General features: G+C 45.1%; 1 protein-coding gene across 1 annotated transcript in view; it reads right to left on the bottom strand.

The window, feature by feature from the left end:
* LOC146785134 (kazal-type serine protease inhibitor domain-containing protein 1-like) overlaps positions 1–21,314 on the bottom strand; it is a 258,978-nt gene that overhangs the window by 117,519 nt on the left and 120,145 nt on the right. The window contains exon 3 of the mRNA XM_085636179.1: positions 17,192–17,339. Coding sequence (XP_085492305.1) covers positions 17,192–17,339 — 148 coding nt within the window. The remainder of the gene's footprint in view (positions 1–17,191; positions 17,340–21,314) is intronic.

Below are 21,314 nucleotides of genomic sequence, written 5' to 3'. Positions count from 1 at the left end.
ATGATGATGCCGCCCGTCCTGTGGGTTGGCGGTGGCGTGGTGGTGGCCCATGCCAATTCTTGCTTGCCAAACCAACCAACCAATGCTGCTTTTTGTTTGGGTGCGCACAGAAGTGCGTGCCAGGTGCCTCCCTACACCCTCGGAATCCTCATCAGACAAAACACACAGACTGAGAGGACAGGGTCCAGTCACAATTATACTGCGTGCATTCTAACTCGGCGACCTTAGTGGGGCTTGGACTTGTGACTGGGCCGGGGTGGAGGGCCCAGTAGTCCCAAAGGAAAGCAGAGGCCGGGTTAACCTCCAGCACTTGGGTGGAACTTGGAAGTGAGTTGACGTTGACATGATCCAACTCTCTATTCTCAGACAATCCGAGGAAAGAATGAGAAGCTTTGCAATGTATATTCTTGTTTTAAAAGCACCTGCTGCTGCCGAGTTCCTTCCTGGCCTCCAGGAATATTCAGGTATAAATTAAAATGTCAAGATAACTCTGATGATTAATCGTCTTCCTCGAGAGAGACAGGAGTTTTGTCTACAGGAAGTTGTGACTGCTTGTAAGGTAATACAGATGGTTAATATACCTGCTGCCAAGAACGTTTACCATACAGATCAAAAAGTGCATATAATGTAAAGTAGGTCAGTGTGTTACTGCTTCTGTCAGAGAGATCCTTTTGTTACTTGCAGTTTGTAAGTTAAAATCCTATCATAGAACAACAAGCTATTAACTGTCATCAAAGAGCTGCATGCAAACTGCAAGTTATATATTAGAGCTATATGTTTTTTTTTGCCCAATCTTTCATTATCCTAATCTTGCAAAAAGGTTCATTTGGGTAGAAATCAATTCTTATTGGAGAGAATCCCTAACAATGCTGTTATGTTTTAAATTCAGAATTTACGCTTTTCCAGACTTAGAACTCTTAAACTATATTGCTTACAATGACAATCATGGATGACATGTGACTCCTATACCTTGTAGTCCTGTCTGATGTAACATTCCCTATATACTGATTTACACATGTAGGATTGTATCTATGCAATGTGTGTATGATGCAAAGTGCTCTGACACCTTACACTGGTATGAGAGGCGCTATAAAACGAAATTAATCTGGGAGACAGTGGTTATGTTACGGGGACTTGAACGGCAGAGTTAAAGGGTGGTACTGAGGGAATGTGTGTGAGGGGTGGTCATTGGGGGGGCGCCAACAATGTCGCACAGGGCGCCACGCCGCCACCAGTGTTAAAGCCGGCCCTGAGCGAAGTAACCTTTTGCGAAGGGTAGGAATATTGCATAATGTGCAGTGTGGTAGTAGGCAGCGTGATGCCGGTTGCAGCAGGTCACGTCACCGCGTGGTAGTAGTAGCATGATGTAATATGTATTGAAGAGATGATGTGTAAAACAACTGACAGGCGTAGGTCAACCATCACCCTCTCAGTGTTCTCCATTAATTTAATTCGAACTTCAAAGCAATCTATAACGCGCGCCGGCTGCCACCTGAGCATTCGATTACACCGGCCGTCCGTTGACTTTTCATGCCACTGGCTTTCTTCAGTGACTCGTGGGAATTTATTTTTACCAAGATTAGTTTGCTTTTATTTATGGCGGAGGTTGGCAGAGCAGCAGTATCTGTCTCTACTAAGGAAATACTTTTGCTTAATGAAGTTTATTTATGCCTGTACTTTCTTAACTTCATTATTACTAACAGCCGAAGAAGCATGGTAGCAAGAGGGAGGTGAGGTGAAGAATAACTTAGAAGATGCCAGTAGGGAGGAAAGGGTAGGAAGCAGAGAGAGCAGAGAGAGAGAGACAGAGGTAAAGAGGGGTGAGCCCTGTGGTCACATACCAAGAGGGAGATGACAGAGCAAGAGATGGGTGAGGAGAGAAGGAAAGATATATAGAAAGACAGGGTGTTGAGGGAGGGATAGGCAGACTAGAGAGAAACTAAAGTAAAGACAATCAGAGTTAGAGGTAGACATATACTGAATAACCCCATACCCCTTCGGCCACTGGAAGTGACTGTGACTGACTCTGATTCAAGTGTATTGCATGATTTTATTCATATTATCTGTTTAGAGTGTTTTCACAACATTTTGGTTTATTTTGCCACATAAGCTATGTAAAAGGTGCACCTTTGTACTCATAGACTCTGTTCAAAATGGCATACCTACCCCAGTATTGTCCTTTCCCCAAATCAGCACATACAGCGCTGAAATTGTCCCTTTTCAATGCATTAGTGATTTTAGCTAATTTATTCCAAAATTGTGCTCTAAATGCACTTTTGATTTAATCTTTTTCAAAATGTTCACAGGGCATGGGAACCTCCTATCACAACCTTACTATGAGGAAGGCTCCCTTGCAGAAATTCAGATCGGGTACATATTACATCTGACTTTATAGCAGTGCCAGTTGATGATGTGGGTGGAGCTAATATAGTTAGTGGGTGGAGCCAGTGGAAGAAGTGTGTGGGGCCAGAGAAAGGTAGGTGTGGCCTCCGACAAACATTTGAGCACCTGCACTTCATATTTTACAAATTAACACCTCCTCTGCCTAACAGTAAGAAACCGACGCATCACCTCCCCAGGCAGTAAAGAATCGACGCATCACCTCCCCTGTTTAGTAAGGAACTGACGCATCGCTTTGCTTTTCTGGAGACTCACCTCCCTTGCGCCAGGCACTGTCTTTAATTGTTCACAAATCTAAGGTACTTTTTGCTAAAATGAAAGCATCCATTGGTTTCTATGGACTAAACCTGCTTCATCGTTTTAAAAGAGATACCTTGACTTGTGTTTATTGAATTTTTGCTGTTTTGGTCTTGTTTTATTCAGATAAACATTGGCTATTTTTCTAAACTGGTGTGAACTCATTTTTAGTGTTTTTACTGTGCTACTGGTTGTGTGTATATATGTGTGTGTGTGTGTACAAATGCATGTCAGAGATTTAGTTCCTCTTTTACTTCACATTTTACTTAATCTTAAATTCCTCAAGCGTACTAGCTATTTCATCATGTAGTGTCTGTTTTTTTTCCGTGCATTTTATTACGCTTGTATAGTGCATAATTTGAGTTGTGTCAGGTGCTTATGGGGGGCTTTGATTGAGAACTCTGCCATTGAGGCTGAAGGCAAAGCAAAGTGCATGTCAGTGAGTTGGTCTCTCTGCAGAGCACACAGAACAATCATTATTTATACCAGCTGCAATTGAAATTCTGTGCAAATGTGTGTGAAGGAGGTACAAAGATGTCAAAATATTTACAAGGCAAAAGTAAAAGAAAATAAAGTGCTTAAATCTGAGTGAGTGCAGTGTATGTTTAACGGTGGTGAGGTGAAGAGATGCGAGCGAATGCATTTGGGGGAGAGAAAAAGAGGGTGCTGAAGAGGAAAGAGATGAGGTTGAGATGTGCAGATGGACGAGATGTGCAAAGAAAAAGGGCATACATATCTAACATAAAGCAAACATAACTGAAGGCCAATAGTCCTTCTACAGACTCAATTATATTTAATTCACAGTCTCACAGTTTCAGAATTGAAACATTTGCAATGTTAACTATTAATAAGAAAACATTGTTGTCACGCACTTATCTTACTAGACAAAAGAGAGCGCTCTACAACCAAGGGTACAGAGCACTGTATCTGTTATAAAACAATTCTCCCCTTTGGAAAATCATTCAGACATACATCAGTCTTTCAACCAGACAACAACACTCTCTACACATTCCTCAAATTGTTTTCTTTAAATCGTTACCACACAGATTTTATATTTGCAAAAAATCCAAAGATACCTTACACCAATGATAAAGAATATACAGATTTAATGTTATAAGGGGCGTCTTCTACACATTAAAAAACATTGCAGATTCAAATGTACATCAAATGATTTCCATCTCTCAAAGCAGCACAAATAAAAAAATAACAAAAAACCTAAATAATAAAACAACCATTCTGCGATATTATAAAAAAGGGCCAGCTTAAAAACAGGGAGAGAATATTCAAGACAGTATACATAAAATGATGCCAAAATTGCTGGCCTGCTATAGGCAATACAATAGAATCGTGTTTTTTGCTATATCAATCATAACGCATATTGGAATGCAGAGCAGATCCTGCGTGGCAAATATACGTCGACGCGTTTCAGTGGTTCTTGTTTGATATTGCCAACTTCTTCAGGACAGACATAAAATATACATAATCTCCCACAAATGATTTAACAGCTAGATGATTAAAAACCCTATTGAGGCATTGGATTTGATGTCCGATTTTTTCGTTCGCACAGAACGTCCAAGAGGGTCCTTCTCTATCTCCTTATTTCGCTCGGTATTCAGTCAATATATAGTCAGTCTTCTAAGTTCCATGGTATCACGGTAAGGTTATCCTGTGTCCCTTTTGGGGTCTCTCTGTTATGTTTATTGGTATGTACTCCAATTTCTAACAAGGGGATAAGATTCTCTTCAAACAATCTGTTTTTGCTAAACATGGTTTCCCCTTTATCTGGATCATCAACGTGAACTGGTCCTTAATTATTTCTCTACGGTAACTTGGGTCACTCATGAGAGCAATGGGGGTTCTGACCGTGTAACACAGCAGCGTTGCCTCAAGCCGGGATACAAACGCAATTTGCACCAAATTGCAAAAAACACAACATATTATTGTATTGCATATAGCAGGCCAGAAACATTGGAAGAATTCTAGGTGTACTGTCTTGTATATTACCCTCCTGTTTTTATTTAAACTCTATTTTTTTTAAATTATTGCAGAATAGTTGTTTTATTACTTAGGTTTTTCATTACTTTTTTATTTGCGCCCTATTGAGGTATGGAAATCATTTGATGTACATTTGAATCTGGAAGCCTCTACACTGTATATTTTTAATGTTTAGGAGATGCACCTTATAACATTAAATCTGGGTATTCTATGTCATTGGTGTAAGTTATCTTTGATTTTTTTGCACATATAATATCTGTGTGGTACAGATTGAAAGAAAACAAATTGAGGAATGTGAAGAATGTTGTTGTCTGATTGAAAGACCGATGTATGTCTGATTGATTTTCCCAAGGGGAGAATTGATTTATTAAACAGCTGACAACTATTGACCAAGCCAATAGTACCGGCAGGTTTTAGGTGTATGTCTGTTTTGTGCTATATTTCTGGATGCAATAACATCTGAGAGAAACTGAAAACCGGTTGGGTGGTACACTATGGGAATCACAGAAATGTATTTTGCATGCTCCCTTTTAAAGAGCCTCCACTTTTTACATCCCACTTAAAAACCTGCCTGCACATATTTCTATATGACTGATTGCATCCAGCAGCTGTGGGTGCTACCTGAAGTATGGTTAGGGCATTTATTTCCAAAGTCAATGCTGCATGCATTGCGAGACACTGGGCAAGCACACAATTTAAAGGCCTTGAAGTTGCTGTGCTGTACAATTTACACATTACAGTATCTGTTAAACATATTAATTAATTAGGATATGTGGCAGTTTTTAATGTGTTTAATATTTGAAGACTATAGGTTTCCACTGCTTTATAAACCAGGCTTACTCACTAAATTCATTTGATTTAAAAGGCACCATTTGCCAATCTCTTTTCAATTTTTTCTTGGGAGGAGCCCCCTTTCTCCCCCCCCAAGACCCCATCTTTGTCCATTACGCTTGCTCGCTACATAAAAGTCATACCAAACTTTTATGCCTCACCACTTTCAAATGTCATCAGCCACCACTGGTCTATCTTTTTTATGTGTGGAGACTAAGCAGTCATAAAGATACTACTTGTAAAATATCATTGTGAATAGTAAACAGTCGTAATCTTACACAAAAGTGAAAGTATACCTTTGTGAATCAGGCCCTAGGAGCGCAAATGCAAAGGCACAGATAAATTAATAAATAACAATAACCGAATTACATTACAGCAACTGGAGTTGTTTTGTTCACAGGAACATTAATGAGGATTTTGTCATAAACTTGATGTTAACAGTCTGCACCCAGAGCTTTCTTTTTTTTTGGAGTCCTTTATTTTAAATTTTTTTATTATGCTTTTTATAAAGCCTGGGAGAAATTTCATTTATGCCAGAGTAATCTCACATAACTTTCAACATTTTAAATTTCAATTGTTGCACAAAATTCCCAAGATCATGGCATTATGCCACGTTGCATATTTGAAACTTTGTAAATCCTATTGTGAGAGTACAGGAAGAACACGATGACCCAAAAGCAAGAAGCTGTTGTTTACGTCATGTGCAATTTTGCACTATATTTTAGAGCAAAATGCAACTTTGTGGTGAAAATGACTGCAAGGGTGCATTTCACGCTAAAGAAAAATAGAAAATGTCAAAGCTGGCATTTTGCATAGTAATGCATATTTGTGTGAAATTTGGGGGGAATTTGGTGTAACTTCCTCAAAGAAAATTACACAAATTTCACCCAGTCCTATCTTTTATACTAAACACAGTATCTCAATAGGACAGTACAATTGCTATAAGAACTTTGAGTATTAGTTGAGGGGGGTGAGAACCCACCTCAAATATTGATCACAATCTTTGTCAGAGTGAAACATTAAAGTCCCTTAGTAAACCTGTGCTTAACCATCTGGTAGCTTGGCACAAAGCAATCAGGCTTACGTTAGAGGCAATGTGTATTTAGGCAGCACTCTAACATTAATACAAGTGAAAACACTACAAAAGAAAAATACCAAACCAGTTTAGAAAAAGAAAGAATATTTTAATAAATAAACAGACATGAAAATAACAATAATCTAAAAAGCAGAACGGGAGATATGTTTTTTTAAAGGTTAAATTAAATATAGGGCTTAAAAGCACAAAGCACCAACTGTGGTTATCGGTCGCGCTAGACAGGGTCAAAGTCAAACGTTAATGCCAACCATAATGGAATATGGGTCGGATACAGGGACCAGGTTCACGCTGGTGGAAAGTTTACCTTCTGACTTAGAAACTTTTATGAAGAAATGAGTTGTCAGTGGGGCAAGCTAGATCTAAAGCAGGGCTCAGCAACGGTGGGTTGCCGAAGAGCAGGGTCCTGGTGTGGTCGTCTATAAAGTAGGGAAAGTTCTGAGTGGGCGAAGTCCAAAGTCTTTGCCTGGAAATGCCTTAGAGTCGATCCGTAACTTTCCTGAAAGTCATATTTCGTTCAGCTGGGCAAACTGGAAAGTTGAAGCCGACTAGAAATTCGAAGTCAATGGCTTCGGCTTCAACGGCGATCCCGGTCTCCATCAGTTCTCCCAGCAGAACGATGGCAAAAAGTTTTTAAGTCCCACTTCTTACAGGTTAGGGACAGGAGAAGTACATTCTAGCATCAGCCAAGGGTCCAGGACCTGGGAGGTGGGTGCACCACTTGGGTGTTAGGTCTAACCCCACCAGAGGGTCCAGGTATGGCTCAGCTGGAACTGGCCAGCTGTGCAGTTGTAGATAAAGATGCCTCCAGAACCCTGTTGTGTCCCTGTACCTCACACAGAAGGTCAGCCAAGTGAGCCTTACAGTCACTGTGGAGCCTGGATTCAAGGCAAGCTGGTCTAGTCTTACTTCAAGTTCCTCAGACAGCAGGGCCAGTCCATTTTCTGATTTTTCACACATCAAGGAGTGTTCTGAGGAGAGATAAGTGGGGCCCACTTTTTATGCCCTGTGCCAGCCTGTAGGGGGAGGGCAAGCCTTTGACCACCGCCTAAATGAGTTCTGATCAGTTCCTCCCCTCCGTTTGGGTTTGGAGCCAGCCTGAATAAAGCCATAAAAAGGGGGGGGGAGGTGAACTTCCCCTGCCAGTGACAAGGTAGGGATCATTTGAAGCTCAGGAAGGGGCTGGACACAGCCCACAGACCATTACGTCAAGGGAGGAGTCCCCCTGCCCACACCCAGAGCCTTTAGTCCACTGCCTGGAAGCAATTCAAATCACACCACTAGGAAGTCATCAGGGATCTGGTGACAGCTGCACACTAGCAGGAAAACCTTTTGGTTTTATGCAGAAATATGGCAATTTTCTTAAAGTATAAATCCCAAAAAAGTATGCCTAGTCACAAAGAGCGTGTCTGTGTATGTGAAGACATTTATTTTTAGGACAAGAACCCTCACCCATCCAAAGGTGATATGCTTCATCATTGGGTCCCCTCCTCACACCAGGACCGAGGGTACCTGGTATGCACTACAACTCTCCAAAGTAGAGGAGCTGTGCTGTTTTATTTCTGGCTGACAGTCAGTTATGGGCAAGAGACAGAGTGCTATATATGCACCTGGGGTGAGTTAAAACCTGGTAACTAAGTGGTCTAAATAACTGGTCCTGAAGAATGCCCCTTGTGGTGATTGCGGGGGGGGGGGCCCTCCTGCTGTGCAGTGCGCGCGGGCCTTACAGTGCGCTGAAAAGAATGACGCACACACAGTGTGGTAATCAGGCGCGGACTGACTCGCAGCTCCGCCCATCTTTATTTTATGCACGCGCTCATGCCAGCCAGCGTGATGGCAGGGGTGGCAAACGGCCAGCGCACGCCAGCGGTAAACACTGGTGCGCTGACCGTCACATCCCATTTTAACTCAGTCCTTGACTGGATCTCAAAAGTCTCATAGTTTACTACCTTGACAGGCAAAGTCCCTCAGGCGAGTGCTCGGCGGAGGATTCTCTCTCAGGGCATACCTGGAGGGGCCCCTGCTGGTGGTTGAGGCAGGGACCGGGGTGCTGGGTCCTGGAGGCAAACTAGGGGTTTCGCGGGCGGCCTCCGGGTCGCCCCTGGATGGTGGTCCTCAGCTTCTGGGGGCTCCCCCTGGCTGGCCTCGGTCTCCTCAGCATGGTCTGCGATAGCAGTGGGAGGATCGGGCTTGTCCACTTGTTTGAACCACGAGATGTTGTGGGTCACTGTCTCTCCCTCCTTCTCGACAGTCACCATGGTTCCTTGTCTATCGACCACTGTCCAGTACTCCTGCTCGTACTAAGTCCGGAATTTCACCCCGGGTCTCCGGTCCTTCATGATGACAGTGTCTCCTTCCTATAGCTGGCTGGATACCGCTCTCCGAGCCCGGCTGGTGGTGTTATTGTGCTTCTCTCTCCTCCTGAGGGCACCTTCTTCGTCAAACGGAGAGGGAGACCAGCCCAGAGCAGTGGGGAGACCATCTCGGGGGATGCCATTAGCGCCCACGGTGCTTGGCGTGTTGAGCAGTGTGGCGTGCTCCGCTACTCCCGCAGGAACTTCTGCAGTTCTTGTTCAGGGTCGCTTTGCTCCACCATGGCAATGCGAAGGGTCTTGTTTATCGTTCTCATGAGACGTTCAATCTCCACATTGGCCTGGGGCCATTGTGGGGTGATACACCGGTGCCGGATGCCATGGTGGTGCATGAACCCGCGGCATTCATGTCCTTGGAACGGGGGCCCATTGTCGCTGTGGAGCTCATCCAGACATTCGAACATGCCGAATATTTTCTCTAGGGCAGGACCAACATGCAGGAAGGCCGTTGAGTTCACGACTTCTACTACTGGATACTTTGAGTAGCTATCAATGAGGGCTAGTGTGACACGCCCATCAGGGAAGCTTCCAAAGTCCACGCTCACTTTTTCCCATGGGCTTTGGCCGTGTTCTTCTGTGAGGATGGGCGCTGGTCTTTCGGGCCCGCTCGTTAATTGGCATGATGGGCACTTCCGGACGGTTTCTTCTACCCGGGTATTCATCCCTGGTAACCAGACCTTTTCCCTCATGCAGGCCTTCATCTTTTCCACTCCTTGGTGCCCTCCGTGGGTGAGCTGTGTTGCCCACAGCTGCAAGGATGCCGGGATAACGATTCGGGGTCCTCTGAGGAGAATGCCTCCTTGGGCGAGGCTTAGTTCATTCCGGACACTCCACATGTGCATCAGGCTTTCCTTCTCTGGGCTTGTCCATGTGTTTGCAGACTGTAGGAATTGACGCCACAGCCCTCATTGGATAGTGTCCCGAACCTTGATCATGACTGGGTCTTGCCTGGCCGCGGTAGCTACTTCTTCGAGCGTCAGTGCTCGAGGACACGTCAGTGCTGCGATCATGTCCCGGTGTGCTTCAGTGTCATCATTACTGAGTTCTTCACTGCCTTCTCTGGTTGTGTCTGGGTGTCGCGATCGGAAGTCGGCTGGGTTCTTGGCACCGGGCCGGTAGATCACGTCCATGTCGTAGTGTTGGAGCCCGATGGCCCACCTTTCGTTGAGTGGTGGTGGGTGAGGCGCTGATCCTCTGAATAGCGGAACCAGCGGTAGTTGATCCGTGACTACAGTGAACAGGTGTCCGCATATGTACAAGTGGAAGTGTCTGCAGCCCCAACTGATTGCTAGGGCTTCTCTTTCAATTTGAGAGTATTGTTTCTCTGTCGGGAACAGCGCTTTGCTGGCGTATGCTAGGGTGGCCCAGCGTCCGGGCTCCTGTTCTTGTGCGAGGATGGCCCCACAGTATTTCTGTCCTCTTCGCAGGGTCAAAGTACACCAGCGTGGTGTGATCGAGGAGGGCCTTCTTGATGGCCTGGAACGCCGTCTCTTTGGCTGGACCACACTGCTGCATGGCATCTACCTGAGTGATATTTCAGAGGGGCTCTGCGAGGGTGGCTAGGTCCGGAATAAAGCGGCCACAGTACGTGGCCATTCCCAGGAAACTGAGTACTTCCACTACGGTGAGTGGGGCAGCTGCAGCCTTGATGCCTTGGGATTTCCGTGGATCGACCTGTATGCCCTCTTGGGTAATTGTGTAGCCGAAGAACTCTATCTTTTGTTGGAACAGCATGCACTTCTCTTTGTGTAGGGTGACCCCGTGGTCCAGGTGTCTCTTTAGTGTGGCTCTCACATGCCGGTAATGTTCTTCCGCTGTCTTTGAGTGAATGAGGATATCATCACTCACGTTTAAGACACCAGGTAGTCTGACCAGGATCTCTTTGACGGCATTCTGGAATATTTCCGCAGGAGAGGATATGCCGAAATGTAGCCGTTTATACCTCCGGAGGCCTAGGTGCGTGCTAAAGGTTGCTATGAATCTACTGTCTTTGGCAAGGGCTAGTTGGTGATAGCCTGCATTCAAATCCAGCTTTGAAAACCATCCAGACCCGTTCAGATAGGCCACGGTGGCGTCTATAGTCGGCGTTATGTGGCGTTTGCGCCGAATGGCCTTGTTAGGGAGGCGCATGTCAATGCAGAGTCTGATCTTCCCCGGTTGGCAAGGTTTTTCCGCGATTACCATAGGTGCCATCCACGGCGTGGGCGCGGATACTTTCTCTATGACCCCTTGATCTTCAAGCTTCTGTAATTCTTCCTCCACCAGTGGTCAGAGGTGGAAAGGGATCCTCCGATGTCTTAGGGCCTTTGGCGGGACGGTCGGGTCTATGTGTAGTCAGATGGGGGCTCTCTTTATCGTCCCTAGCCCCTTGAACAGGTCCTCAAACTGGCTCAGCAACTCTTCTGTCTGGTCTGCTTGTACTCTCTTAGCGAACATCACCAGGCCCAGGTCTTCAGCCACATGGCTGCTGAGTAGCGTGTCTACCTCCTGGTAAATTACATGGATGTCGATGGTGATCTCGATGCTTCCTGACCGCACTGGCATGGTAATTTTGCCATGGAGAGGCAGTGGCGTGTCGCTCCCATACCCGAAGATCTGGGCCTTCGATGGTCTGAGTTCCGGTTTGGGCCTCAGCTTACTGTATTGCTGGACCCCCATTACTGTCACTGAGGCTCCGGTGTCGATTACCCCATTGACATCTGTCCCTGCAATTTGTATTGTGCACCGAGGTTGGGGTCACCTCCTACTCTTCAGGGCTTGGGTGAATGAGATTAGGTACGTCTCCCCTTCGTCTTCTGATATAGACTCATCTCTTTGGTAGGCTGTCTGTTCTCTCTTCTTCCCTCCGGGTTGTGATGCTAGCAAGACCTGTGATGGTTGTCGGACCAGCCTTCTCATGTGCTTGGGTCGGTTCCCTTCTTTGCGCTGTGCCTTCTTTGTGCACACTGACATAAAGAGATTTGCGATGCCACAGTTAGTACAGGTTTTCCCTTGCGCCGGGCAGGCCTGTGAGGGGCGTTCCTCATACCCACAGTATCCGCAGTGGTTCCTTGGGGTCTGCGACTGGTGATCTCGTGGTCTGTAGGTCTTGTCTCTTGTTCTGACTGCGTCAGTCCTTTCTGCTTTGACGGCGACGCTCTTCTCTGCCCCTCGCACTAACGCCATGTCCATTTATTCCGCTCGCGCCGCCGACAAGTCATGAGATCGCGCCAGTACGAGGATGTTGTTCATCAGTATGTTCGTCTGCCTGAGTATGAGGCCTCGCAGGACTTTGCTGCGTATCCTAAGGATCAGCTGGGCTCTGATTTCTTCTGCGGCTCGATCCCCCACGAGGTGAGTGACAGCTAGTTCTCTGAGCCGCGCGTGAAAAGCGTCTACTGACTTACCCTCCCTTTGCTTGGCTTGCCTCAGCTTGAAGTGTTCGAAGTCTGGGTTCATTTGGGGGTCGAAGTAAGCGTTTAAGGCCGTGGCCGCTGCAGCGTAGTCGTCAGGGGGCCCTGTGTTTGGTAGATGCTTAAACCGTAGGTAGATCTCTTCCTCCGCATAATGGAGCAGCAACAAACGTTTTACTGCCCCATCCTTCTCCCTTGTGGCGATGAAGTAGTTCGCCAGGCAGCCAAGCAAGGTCTGCTACCTTGGTGCTGCCGTGGTGGGCTCTGCCCACTCACTGAATGGAGGCAGGACACCTGAGGGGGTGGTGCGGAGTTGCTGGCGCAGGGGCCTGGGCGGCGTTATCTTGATCCCCCATGGCGCTAGACTTGGGCGCCGATGTGCAGCTTAGCGAGGACGCTGTCCCCTCATGGTGGGCCTAGGTGTGCAGGGGACGGTGCAAGGCACTGAGCGTCACGTGGGTCCACGTGTGCTCAGTTGAGTGGCAGTCGCCAGGCCTGCATAGGTCAACTCTGTGTCCTTGTGACCTTTCCTGGGGCATGCAAGACTCACCTCTCTGGCGTGGCGCCGATGCCCTGACCATCGGATGTGGAGGCGAGGGACAGCTGCCGAGTAGTTGCTGTGTCCTGGCTGCTGCCTGCGCATGAGATGATGCGGGGTAGGGTCAATTACGGTGTCGCCCGGTGGGGCCTGCTGTACTCCTGAGGTGTCCTCGTGGCTTTCACGGAGCGAAATGCAGCCCAGCGGGGCAGGAGCAGGCATGTGTTGCTCCGCTCCTTGTTGCCAATGTGTTGATTGCAGGGGAGGGCACCCTCCCGCTGTGCAGTGCGTGCAGGCCTTACAGCGCGCTGAAAAGCATGATGCGCACACAGTTTGGAAATCAGGCATGGACTGACTCGCAGCTCCGCCCATCTTTATTTTATGCATGCGCTCACGCCAGCGGGCGTGAGCGCAGGGGTGAAGATTGGTCGCACGCACCAGCGGTAAACACTGGTGCGCTGACAGTCACATCCCTGAACCCTTAGTGCATACACATTCAAATCACACATAATCAAAGTTATGCATCAATTTAGGCCCTCTGAATCAATATTATGATCAGACTAATATAAAGGACATAGGATATTACACACACATACAGCTATGTAGCTAAGTTGCCATGGGCCATAATGTAAGGAAGGGAAATGCTCCCTGTGGCAGATTTGTCATCTGCCTTTGTGGGTCTCCGTCACAGACCTTCAGTAGAGACGCACTAAAAGCTCTCTTCAAAACATAAGGGCCGTGAAATCATCTGGAGACCGTTCCTTTATGCTTGTGCCATCTAGTGGTCCCTACCACTAACCGCTTATCTGGAAATAAAAAGGCATGAAAAGCCTGCTTTTGCGGCACATTGCTGTGGCAGTGTGAGGTTCTGAGGAGTGGAGAATTGGACAAATAGTTCCGGCCGCTCTACCTTGCAATGGCATTGTTCTGCTTTAAAAATAAAAGAAATCCCTAAACATGGCAGTGGAACCTTCACCTCCTTGGGCCTGGTGCCACAGAACCTGCTGCACCATAGATATCTATACCCCTGCTTGCATACACGAAGGCGCACACTGAAATATTTGCGTAAGAGTACCATTAGGAAGTCACTAACTTATTGTTTTAAAGTTCGAGGGACTTAATTGTCATCATCGGACTACTCAGAGCGGGAGAGAGAAAGGCAGAAAAGGGAGAAAGTCGGGGAGGGAGTAGAGAAAGACAGGAAAACAATGACCAACGAGGAAAGAAGGGATTAAAAAGAACCTGCAAGAAGGAGAGAGACAGAAATCGTAGGTCTGTGGAAGAAAGAGGCATGAGGTGAAACAAAGCCTGGTCAGCCTGGGATTCGCAGCCCCAGCACTTGGAAGCACCGGGCTCATAATACAAATATGGGCCACCTGCACTATTTTGTTGTTTTTTGTTTACAAATTTAAACAAGAGATGCATAATTTTATTTTCCACGTTGTAGCCAGATTCGTTTGTAATGTTGCGTCCCCAAACTTTAGTAAGAATATCTAATGGAATTGTAACCACTCTTTTGATTTATAGGTTAAAAATGCATTAAAATGTTAATCCGAAGCTACACAATGGCAGACTTGCCAACACACACGATGATGCCACCGTGTGTCACACAATATCGGCTTCCAACACACGGGCACCCGATGAGGAGCCGATATCACAAGGTGGAGGGGAAAACGAGCTGGAAACCACTGCAGAGAGTGGATTTCAGCTTGTTTTCCGAGGCTTTGAACTGCCTACGATCATCGTCCATTAAGGGGTGTGAAAACACCCAGAACATCGGCACCAGCCTCAGTATTTGTATTTGTATTTTGTATTTGTAAGTTTATTTATATAGCGCGTGTATACCGACAGGTCTCTTAGCGCTTGACAGAAAAGAGGTTGCATTCAGGCCGGTGCGGACAGTCCTGGTGGTGAATGAGGTTAAAATGTGTCTTTAAATAGCAGAGTTTTTAGCAACTTCCGGAAAGGGAGCAGACCTGGTTCCTTTCGTAAGGTATCCGGCAGTTGGTTCCAAAGTCGTGGCAGAGTGACTGAGATAGCTCGTCCACACTTGGTGACCAAGTTGCTCCGAGGGCAGACTAGTTGAAAGGCATCTTCTGAGTGAAGTACTCGCCCTGGCACATATTTAACTAGAGGTTCCCTTATGTAGCTAGGGGCGTGACCATAAAGGGTTTTGTGAGCAATACACAGGCCTTTGAATTTTGCGCGCTGTCTGACAGGCAACCAGTGTAGCTTGCGCAGCAGGGGTGAAGCATGGGTCCTCCTAGGAAGGCTAAAAATCAGCCTAGCGGCGTCATTCTGTACAACCTGGAGTCGATTCATGAGTTAAACCTATCTGCCATGAGTCGAATTGGACTGGTGCGAGGTGGCCACTATAACTAGTGACCAGCATATGCCAGGCCAACTTCTCACAGTGACATTTTCATAATTTCTCTGTAATTATGAGTGACATTTCAACGACTATGAGTGACTCTTTCTCACAAGCAAAATCCAGAAATGAAGAGGAGGGAAACCTATAATTATCAAAAATTACACCCATTTGAGAACAAGTAACTCTAAGACGATCTTAAAAATCTTGGAAGTAAGTGCTCAGGGCTAGGCAAAACATGAATGCATATACTGAAAAAAACGTAACTGTCGGTTTCCTTTCAGAGTTTCGAAACATATTTTAATGATTTAATCTAGCAGGTATTCTTGGAAGTAGTATTTTGGGCTAGGCAAAAAATGTATACATATATTTCAGACTACTGCCCTTTCAGAAGCTCAGCTCTACCAGGGATGAAAAGGCATGGATTCGTGGATATTCAGCAAAACAGACGAGACACCGGCATGGTTAGGGAGAGCCAATACACACGTAAAGGAATGAGACTGCATAATGCACCACAGAAAGAATTTGATGAGCAACGCTGTTAGCACAAGCACCACTTTAAATATCGGGTGCTCCCACTGAGCCCAAAAGAAATGAAGTTATTTCTGTCCTGCATTATACATACCTGGGTGGAATCAGGGCTCCCATGGCCAGACCTCCGTTTTGAACACAAGTGAGCACAAGGCAGTTGATACCGGCGTCTCCTTGGCTCTCAGTGACACCCTGTTTAAATAAATTCACTGCCCCGAACTCCCCGGGGTCTCGCACCTAGGAGTCTGGGAGCAGACCTCCTCTATCAGCCGTCTCAGCTCTGGATCAAATACCGGAAGCCGGCTGCAGCGCGAGCCTGCGTTGATGTTGCAGTGATTTGAAGATAATCCCTCCTCGTAAACGAAAGCGCCGATACACAAGAGTATCAACTCATCTTGCCTCCCTGCTGTGGTGAGAGCGGCGAGGTCAGGAGGAGTCAGAGCTGCGCAGAACTTCAAGAAGCGCGGGCAGCAGGAAGTCAATTAACTTCACCAGTGGGCACGGACTGCAGTGACGTCAGTTTAATTTCGACGCCACGTGCCTCTACAAGTTGGATACATTGTAGCAGTACTTGCAGAGCTGCAAGCAGATCTAGCCAGCCCATTAGCCTCTGCCTGCTGGGAGCAGTGCACACCGCGCTGACAGGCGCTCGCCGCTGCAGCTCAGTTCATCATGATGTGCATTTATATAGCAGTACAGGAGGCGCTATAATGCGTGACAATGCATTTCAGTGCGGTGATGCGGATCACCACACTGAAATGCGTTAGCATCACACCTGATGCGCGATACTTGGCAGGACTGCTCACACGGTGAGATTTGGGCTCAGGTATAAAATACATTTTGACAGCGTGTCCTGAGCCAAAGAGGGCGCCAGATGGGCGGGGGCAGGTATAAACACCTCGCCCCTACCCTCTGTGCACCAGAAGTAATGCAGCTGATGCGCCGGGCTGGGGGACTCCTCCCCGGGGTCCCCTCAACTAGAGGGAAGGTGGTGTGCCTAATATGACACTAAGGTGGCTGCCCTTTTGAGGTGGCCCACTGCGTGAGCCGCGGGCAGCCTCAATTTCAAGTGGCATAAGTCACAAACTCCTACAATCACAGCATTATCATGTTAGTACCCCCTCACATGCCTTTGCTGGTGTAAATAATTGCATACAAAAATGCACACAAGCACGGAATTGTGCCCTAACATATACGTTCTTAATTCTCCGACTCGATCTTGTGATCGCACGTTGACATAGGCATATAGTGAAATGTACAATGGGGCTGGCACGATTGCACACCCTCTAGTGCCAATGCTTCAGCCACTGGTTCTTCCCCATGGCATTAGTACGGCCTCCTCCTTGCCACAGGCGGACAAATGGAAACAATTACCTGTTGCAGTAACATGAAGCTGGGCATGCGCCGAGGCGAGGCCAAGTTTGTTGCGTGCGATACAGCGGTACGTGCCCATGTCTTCCAGGGTCACCCCTTCGATCTGCAGCCAGCTGGACAGCTCGTACTTCAGGGGTCCTCCCCTAGACTGGCAGGGAGGAAGAGGGTAAAGGTGATTCACCAATACTGGGTATCATAGGGTAACAATAAGTTCGCACTACAATATTTCGAAGATAATGTTAAGGATGTAGCATAGTATAGTGCACATGATTCCTATGGTAATACTCTGGATTTTTCACAAAAAGCTGTGTATTTGACATTTCATACTCAGGCCTGGGCGTGAAATTCTGCTCCGCTCGTGGAGTATTCAAAGTTTTTCCCACTTCGTGTATCGTAGAGTTCCAAAAAACTCTGCACCATGTAGCAGAGCCAACATTAAGTTGACAAGTGAGGAAAATCTTACTCCAGACCACCTCCCAGCGAGATTTCTCAACGCGCGCGGCCGCATATGGCCACTACCGCTCGCGTTGAGAAGCCTTCCATTCGCTCTGAGAAAGCTGCCGTTCAAGCAGAACATCTACTCAAGGGGCACAAAGAAGCATTGCCCTCTTGCGCTGCGCGAACAGAACAACCAAAAGCACTCCGCCGCTTGCAGAAATCCGCAAAGCGCAGCGAAGTATTTTGGTAACTCCGCATAGCGGAACTTCGTGAACTACGCCCAGACCTAGTAATATTCCAGCACTCTTATCACATAATATAGTGCAATATTCCTCTTACAATGCTCTGAATTTAACAGACTGTAGAGCAGTATTCCCACTGCGTTTCTCTGGATTTTTGAGAATACAGCACAAGACCCCTGGTGCTATGAACCAGATGGAACTTGCTAGAGCTCGTCATTGCCTTTACAATACACTTTGTTTGTCAGAGTGCAGCGCAACAGCCATTTCACAGTGCTGTGGATTGGACACACTATAGCAGAGTAGGAGAAAGTCCATGATGAACTGATTCATGTTTCCAAGTGATCATCAACAAGACACTATAAGTGTTAACAGAAAGAACCATCATTGTGAGTCACTGTATGAATCATCTTTAGGCACCAAACTCCCCTTGGTCTTGTTTTTTTAATGAAGACATAAGACATTCAAAAACATACTCTAATGGTAGCATATGGTATATTTGTAGGATTTGAGGGTGCTTTTTATATTTTGCTATTAAATTTAATGGGATTATGATACAAGAGGGAAGAATAAAATTGATTAAAATGTAATTGTTGTGTTCCTGGTTGTTGTGATTGTTGACAGTCTGAGGTGTTTAAATGTAGCCTCTCCAGGTTTGATCTATTATAGTACATATTAATTAGCAGGTGCGTTTAGTGTTCTGTTGACATTTAGTCTGGATCAAACAACACAATCCCCTTTTCCTGGTTTTATTAATATTGCTTTATTCATGAATGAATGGTCCATTGTTGTACATTCATCCTCATTGATATTGTTTCTTCCACTGCTATTCTAGTTCACTCACATGTTCATCTGCATTTACTTCCTTTCCTCCTATCAGATCACCTACGTTATGATATGTCATCATAGAACCTTGGTTAGCTATTTATGTGATGTCATGGAATGTTGGCCATTCTTCTGGGCTCCCTGGTCCCTTACTGACCTCTTCTCCTCCGTTAGCCTGTGGGCCTTTATATAATTATTTGTGATATTAATAAATCCTTTTATACTATCCACTTGGCTTTTTGTCATAACAATTTGGTGAGAAATTTAAAAGGACTGAATGCCCACAGCCAACTCATCTGGAAGGAATCTACTGATTTCAACACATCGTTTGATTATAGAAACAAACTTTCTTCAACCAAAAAATAAAAGAAGGATTCTTCTCCATTTTCAACTAAATCGCAAGTACTCTATGGCAATTGCTACATTTAATATTGCCCATCGCAAGCGCATTACTAATTATAAAGATCATTAAACATTTACCGTTTTGGCAGTTTGGCAGTTGCGAGCGTTTCATTCAATTGACATTTGGCATCGGCTTGAGCACCTCTATGACGTATACGTGCATGGCAGCCTGAATTTAACCTCTGCCCTTGCCGTACACATCACACGCACAACATGAATTACGTGCGCCCATTTTGAAGTCATGCATTGTCAGTGTAATTGATACGATTGACCGCATTCTTGACAGAAATACAGCGCAGGAAGGAAACGTTTATTACAAACAGAACTTAAACGGTAGTAAGTCACATAACTAGCAAGAATAACATATCAACTTTACTTTACTAAACTATATCACAACATTAATTGTATACTACTTTATACACTGGTTTACTACTTTAAAAAGAAATATAATATGGCACAAAGCAATAACATTTGTGTACCAGCACACTTCCTAAGTGAACCTGGCAAACCTCCAATGCGATGGAAGAGTTGGTTAAGAGCTTTTGAAAATTACCTGGTTTCTATAGATGGCATTAGGAAATGCGGGACAGGAAATATTTGATAGCTTGCCAGAATATGAAAGTCCACCGGGACAATTTATACCATTGGATGAATACCAGGAGGCAGTTAAACGCATGGAAAAACAGTTCTCTGAGGAACCCAATATAATGGTTGGCAGACATAAATTTGCTATGCGAAAGCAAACAGAGGGAGAAAGTATAGAAGAATACATTGCTGCACTGCGTGTTCTTGCATCTAACTGTGAATTCAATGACATGGTTGACACTTACATAAGGGACCAATTAGTTTTTCACTGTTTTTAAAAAAAACATACAGGAAAGGTTATTAGCGTGTAGAAATCCAACATTGCAAGAAGTCATAGATATAGCGAAAGGAATAGAACGATCGTTAGTTTCTACTAAAGAATTTTTAAATTATAGTGTGAATACTAATGTTTTCTCTTTACAGGAAAAAAAGAAATATGAACAGAAACCAAGGGATAGAAGTAAAGGTGGTAGAAAATGAGGTAAAACATATACTTGTTTCAGATGTGGTTCCCACAATCACTTTGCAGACTTTTAAGGTTGTCCAGCAAAAGGTGTGTAAAGTGTAAAAAAATGGGACATTTTGCTACATCATGTAGAAACACAAAAAGTTTTGCCAGCAGTGAAGTAAAAGTTAATGCAATTGATGATTTTAATGAAGAAATGTGCTCTAATATTGTATTAACAGTTGAAGTAACAGAAGGAAGAATTAAAGGACCACTAGGAAATGTGTACATTGGTGAAGTTGAATTATATTTTACTATTAAATTTAATGGGATTATGATACAAGAGGTAAGAATAAAATTCATTAAAAATATAATCGTTGTGTTCCTGGTTGTTGTGATTGTTGACAGTCCGAGGTGTTTAAATGTAGCCTCTCCAGGTTCGATCTATTATAGTACATATTTACTAGCAGGTGCATTTAGCGTCCTGTCAACATTTGTTCTGGATCAGACAACACAATACCCGTTTACTGGTCTTATTAATATTGCTTTATTCATGCATGAATGGTCCATTGTTGTACATTCATCTTCATTGATATTGTTTCTTCCATTGCTATTGTAGTTCACTCACATGTTCATTTTCATTTACTTCCTTTCCTCCTATCAGATCACCTACGTTAAGATATGTCATCATAGAACCTTAGTTAGCTATTTATGTGATGTCATGGAATGTTGGCCATTCTTCTGGGCTCTCTGGTCCCTTACTGACCTCTTCTCCTCCTTTAGCCTGTGGGCCTTTATATTATAATTCTTTGTTATATTAATACATCCTTTTATACTATCCACTTGTCTTTTTGTCATAACATCCATGTTGTGGATTTTTTAAATTGATGAGGTTAATTTTGAGTTTAGAGGATGTGGTGTGTCAGTAAGTGAGTCATTAAATTGGGAATGGAGCATTCTCAGTAGTTTACTAAACGCGCTATGGTTAGGTCGCAACACAATTCTCAGTAAAACTTTGCTCAATCCCATGGAAGCTATGGCGCAAGCAGCAGTTAAAAATACCAGATGTGGGTACATTTCAAGCAGTACAAACAATTTTAAAGTAAAGGGAAAATATGAAAAAAGAACCAAAATCCCCTCAGGGGAACCAGAAATATGCATTTTTAAGGCCAACCACCACTGAGTAGAG

Source organism: Triturus cristatus, chromosome 11, assembly GCF_964204655.1.
Source record: "Triturus cristatus chromosome 11, aTriCri1.1, whole genome shotgun sequence".
Lineage (NCBI taxonomy): Eukaryota > Metazoa > Chordata > Amphibia > Caudata > Salamandridae > Triturus > Triturus cristatus.
This window is presented reverse-complemented; position numbering and strand designations above follow the sequence as displayed.